The sequence below is a fragment of the Arachis stenosperma genome, chromosome 6 (genome assembly GCF_014773155.1).
Source record: "Arachis stenosperma cultivar V10309 chromosome 6, arast.V10309.gnm1.PFL2, whole genome shotgun sequence".
NCBI classification, from domain to species: Eukaryota; Viridiplantae; Streptophyta; class Magnoliopsida; order Fabales; family Fabaceae; genus Arachis; species Arachis stenosperma.
This window is the reverse complement of record NC_080382.1, coordinates 110190666-110195848: the sequence shown is the minus strand read 5'-3', so window position 1 is coordinate 110195848 and position 5183 is coordinate 110190666. Positions and strand designations below refer to the sequence as shown.

At 35.2% G+C, this 5183-nt stretch overlaps 1 protein-coding gene and 1 pseudogene across 1 annotated transcript; one reads left to right on the top strand and one right to left on the bottom strand.

Moving 5' to 3' along the window:
- Positions 1-578: 578 nt before the first annotated feature.
- On the bottom strand, positions 579-2226 carry LOC130934400 (protein FAR1-RELATED SEQUENCE 5-like). Its single transcript, XM_057863975.1, has 4 exons — positions 1905-2226; positions 1704-1808; positions 1156-1594; positions 579-1095 (listed from the first exon to the last, which is right to left on the bottom strand). The coding sequence occupies exons 1-4, from the start codon at positions 2224-2226 to the stop codon at positions 579-581; spliced, it is 1383 nt and encodes a 460-aa protein (XP_057719958.1).
- A 918-nt stretch (positions 2227-3144) lies between these two features.
- On the top strand, positions 3145-4982 carry LOC130934399 (B3 domain-containing protein Os11g0197600-like; annotated as a pseudogene).
- The last annotated feature ends 201 nt before the right edge of the window (positions 4983-5183 follow it).

Here is a 5183-nt window from a genome sequence, read left to right as displayed (position 1 = left end):
ATTAGAAATTTAATTATAAAAATTTTATATCAACCTCAATGCACTACTATTTGAAATACAAAATTTAAATAACATCTTAAACTATACTTTCATAAGTATATACAAGTACATGCTACTGCATTCCGTTGAACTTTGGATATTGTTCTTATTGTACAACCTATTCTCCACAGCACAAACAAATTCGAGAGAAACAAAAAGGACTTCAGCGAATCATAATGTGACATCAAATAGTTTAAAATTTACTAATCACTAAGTTTTAACAATGCAATAATTTATCTCTTATTATTCATACCTATAATAGCCACTAATAATTTCAATATGGTGGGATGAGAGTCTCATGGCCATTAATCAATCCACAATCACCTAGCCCAAACTCTTGCTACACAGATGCATTTATTTATGTATTTAGCACTGCTGATGTCCCTTGAGAAGCCATAGGGTCCTTGGGAAGCTCCTATGAAAAAATAATACATGGAGTCAAAATTGCTATCAAGTACAACTACAACATAGAAGTTACCAGTTTATTTTAATTTAAATAACCACTAATACAATATTGTATCTTGCTGGCCTCTTCTGTACTAAAGCTCACTTGCGCCACTACCAGTCTTATCACCCAAATCATCACCGTCATTCCTCACAGGACATTTCTTCTTTACATGACTAGCACTGTTGCATTTAGTGCACCTCCGTTTACTTCTCTCTTTTTTCCCCTTGGGTGCTCCTTTTGTCTTGACCACTGAAAGGTCACCAACAAAGTTCGGCATGGGAGAATCTCTTGTTTGTCTTTTCAAGCCAAATTTTTGTTCTAGTGTTTGGGTCCAATGACAGACTTTATTCATAGTGTCATGGAAAGAAGGACCATCTTGAGCTCCTAAGAATACCATCCACGTAGCTGCCACTAACAATGCGCCATAGCGTATTAAAAATTCTCTTTCTCTGTCTTGCGCAGCGCCTCTAGCAGAACTTTTATCTAGATACTTCTTGGCATCATTCGACCATCTTTTCAAAAGAAGACTATCTGGAAACTTCTGTAAACCTACCCTTTTCATGGCACAAAACATGTGCCTGCAAGGAATGCCTTCACTATTCCACCGACTACATTCACACTCTATATACTCAGTATTGCGATCATAAAGTACGTTATATATATGTTACCTCTTATCACACTCCTTAACTTTTAACACAACAATAGTTGATATATTTTCCTCATTTATTACATCTAATGCGACCACTCCTTGAATCTCTTTTTTTATATCTTCAAGAATCTTTCTTGTGTAAAAATTTGCAGCAGAAAGCTCCAATGCATCTAACCCAGTAGTTAGAACGGGCTCTCCATACACCGTTTTAAATTGAAAATCTAATTCATTGTGTCTATAGTCCCTAAGAGCATGTTCAAGATTTTGGACCAACTCTATAAGACTTTGGCGAATGCAAATAAACCTCTTGATGAAGTTGTTTATCGTCTCACACCTTGATGTTGTTCTAAATCCAGCATAGAATTTATCCCTTAAGTAAGCGCTTGCCCAATTTTTCCTCTTTTCATATTCATTTAGAACCCAATCACTTTTCTCCAACCTATATTTTTTATCATATTCTTCAAATTCATCCGAATACCATGGAGCATACAAACATCTTCTGAAGTCGTTGGAAAAATTTTTTGTTTTTTATAGGGTTTGTCGTTACATTCTTATCAATGTGCCAACCACATAATCGGTGAGTTGCATCTGAAAATATTTCTCGAATTGCTGCCTTCATTGCCTCGTCATCGTCAGTGACCACAACACTGGGAGACTTATTAAGCATGACTTCTACAAAGTTTTGTAACAACCACGTATATGTTGCTGTTTGTTCGTCCTCTACCAAGGCAAAGCCAAATATACATGTTTAGCAGTGATGGTTACAACCTGAGAAGATTACCAATGACCTTTTGTACTTATTCTTCCGATAGGTTGTATCAAATGCAAGTACATCTCCAAAGCATTGATAATCGACCCTATAAATGTCGTTTGCGCAAAATAAATTTGTCAGCCAACCTTCATCAGTAGCATTGTACCTTGCCATGGCCATTGGGTTGACATCAGCTTTCCTAAGTAGATAGCTAATCGTCGCATTGGAATCCCCACCAATGAGCTTTGCACGACAAGTTCTTTGAATGTGATTATCTAGGTCCTTCTTTGTGAACCCAACATTGGCATAACCACCGGCTTGGCCTACCATTAGTCCCATTATTTTAGAGGATGGAAGACCATGATCATGCATAGTGTTTGCTTGAGCTTTTTGTGCCTCAATCAGCCCTCAGTGGTTTGGAATTAGGTGTACTAAGCATTGTAGAACAAGATCGTAGTTGTGCTTCTCAACTAATTTTTTAACCCTCCAAGTTAAAGTTTTCATGTTAAAATACACCGTAAGCATGGCTTCATAACCAGTGCGAGTCAGCGCTCTATGCTTCCTCTTCCTACTCGAATTAGATATGTATTTTCTGACCCTCTTTCTTTCCTTGTTGCAAAAAAACCGCCTTCTGCGCTGTGTTTCATCTTTTCCATGTACTGTATCACCCTTGCAAACTCTAAATCCGACACACCTCGCATAACGTACATACAAGTTATAAGCTGCATCTGATGTTTCAAAGATTTGGTTTATAATATCATCGGCCATTATAGACATACACTTGCTACTGCTGCTACCGCAATCACAAGTGCATTTCACATTCGCTTCCACACTAGTCATCATGCAATCTTCAACGTTGTCTTGTGAACTAAGTGGTTTCGAGTCAACATCTATTACACCCTAATGAGATGGAAAAAAACAAAGGACAATAAATAACAGTTTTCAATTAATAACTTTATCTAAAAATAACTACACATGACAATACATAATTGGATGTATGTGTAGAACTGTTTTACGCTGACTACCCATCAAAATTAAATTCTTTATTTTATTATCTAAATTTTACTTGTACTTATACTTCTATAATTCCTTGAAAGCTATTAGCATTAATTAAATTACATCCTTTGAAAGTCACTGACTATTACGAATCATGAAGTAGCATAAAATTATAACTTATAAGCCTCTTATAGTTCAATGGATATCTAGATTTTGTCCATCAAAGATGATCCATTTGAGAGATTTAAGAAGCAGAGTATTATGGACCCTGCAGAGCTGGAGTTGACTTCTGACAAAATGCACATGTTGTTGGTTACACGCATTGTCCCTCGTTTTCTATACTCAAAAATCAGATATGTATACAACTTAAAGGAACATATTGTTTACTATTTTTTATATTGATGCTCTGTATACAATATTTATAAAAGAAAAATAATGCATCAATGAAAAGAAAATTTCAATTTCTTATTGAAATTTACACCAGTGAATGTAGGATGATAATTTTTCTAATCCTGATGCTGAGTCAACTCATTAACTTAGCTAATTAACTTTGTAGAAAGTGGTCCTTTGCAAAAGCAGTTATCTAGTTCTGTTGTAGTGGTTCACAGTTTAATATCTTATGTTCCCAGTGTCACTGTCTCTAAGTGATGTTGTGGCAGATGAATGAAATTGGTTCATCTCATTTATATTGTTGCATTACTTCTTGGAATTTTGATGTTTGAAAGAGAATTCTCTTGTTACAGAAAATTTCTGCTGCATTAATTCATCACTTGCAGGGTAGGGCTGATGGCTTAGTCTCAGTAACAAGCCATAGTGAAAAATCTTGGCCAGTTTAATTAATTAAGATGGAAAATGATATGTTCTTCCATCAGGGATGGCCATCATTTGCGGGAGATCATCGTTTGGAATGCGGTGATCTATTGGTTTTCATATACGAAGGTTACCTAAATTTCACCGGGCAAGTATTTGACAAGAATAAATGTGAAAAACTGAGAGTTTAATTCTAAATGCAGTCAAAATCCAGTCAACTTTGATAATATAAGAGGTCACAAAAGAGATAGGAATGAGAAATCCTCTCTCGATGTTATTGTTGAAGAGGCTACAAAGAAAGTGAGAGGCAACAATGCCGACAACTAGGAACTTAAGCTGAGTATAGTTGGGAAAGACATATTGCAATATGAGTTAGTAAAACTTATTAGTATGTTCAAAGAAAAAAGAAGAAACTTCCAGAGCATGTGCAACTAATGACATTCCGTTGCCTTTTCATGTGGGAAATAGCAATGAAGATGAAGGTAAAGTTTATTTTATTTATTTGTTTTGAGTCACACAGAAAAGGTCTACTAAAATTAATCCAATCTTGTATGATAAACTAGTACTTTCTATAAAATCCTAAACTCTTGTTTGCTTGAATTGTTCAATTCAATACAGATGCTAATCAATATATTCTGAATGGTATATCACTATCAAACTTAGCAGCACATGATGAGAAAAAAGTAGCTCGATCGTTTACTTCATCTTTTCCATATTTTGTAAGGATCATGAAGAGCTTCAACATTAGTGGTTCATATACTCTGGTGGGTTGCTACGTTCCCTAGTTCTTAATTTGAGAAGATTTTTAGTGGAATGTATTATAAATTGAGTTTTTAACAATTACAAATATTACTTCTCTATCTTACTATACGCATGCAAATATATACATGTGGATGAAAGTTATACACATAAAACTTTTTTTATACCGATTTCTGGTGGGAATAATGCAGAATATCCCGTATCAATTTTCGGTGCCACATCTCCCAAACTGCAAGATAAAGATTATCCTCCATAATTTGAAAGGAGAACATTGGACTGTTAATTTTGTGCCATCAACAAGAGTGCATACAAGTCACACTCTCTGTGGAGGATGGATGGCCTTTGTGCGTGGCAATAACATAAGGGTTGGAGATGTCTGCATTTTTGAACTTGTGCATGAGTGTGAATTACTTGTTCGGATTGCTGGAGGTGGAAAAGATCTACAAGATCCGATTGCAAAACTAGATTTAAGTAAGCCTAGTGCAGGACAGCTCATTACTAGGATGATAATTTTTCTCACTAATAGCTAATTAACTTAGTTAGCAAAGGGACTATCTAACCTGATGATGAGTCAGCTCATCACTTCTACAAATAACATAACTAACTATAACTTGCCAAAGTAGAATGTGCCAAAACAATAAAACTAGCTAATTTACATTTTCATCATAAGCTATTCCAGATTAAATAACTGTATATTAATAGTCAGAAAAATATATGAATTCACATAGGAA

What these genes read in the sequence shown, in the direction of transcription:
- LOC130934400 (XM_057863975.1), bottom strand. Translation starts at nt 2,226, where the DNA reads ATGGGACTAATGGTAGGCCAAGCCGGTGGTTATGCCAATGTTGGGTTC. An exon ending in GTCATTGGTAATCTTCTCAG is followed by an intron (nt 1,809 to 1,904) that starts GTTGTAACCATC and finishes AAAACTTTGTAG; the next exon opens with AAGTCATGCTTAATAAGTCT. An exon ending in TGCAACTCACCGATTATGTG is followed by an intron (nt 1,595 to 1,703) that starts GTTGGCACATTG and finishes ATGAATTTGAAG; the next exon opens with AATATGATAAAAAATATAGG.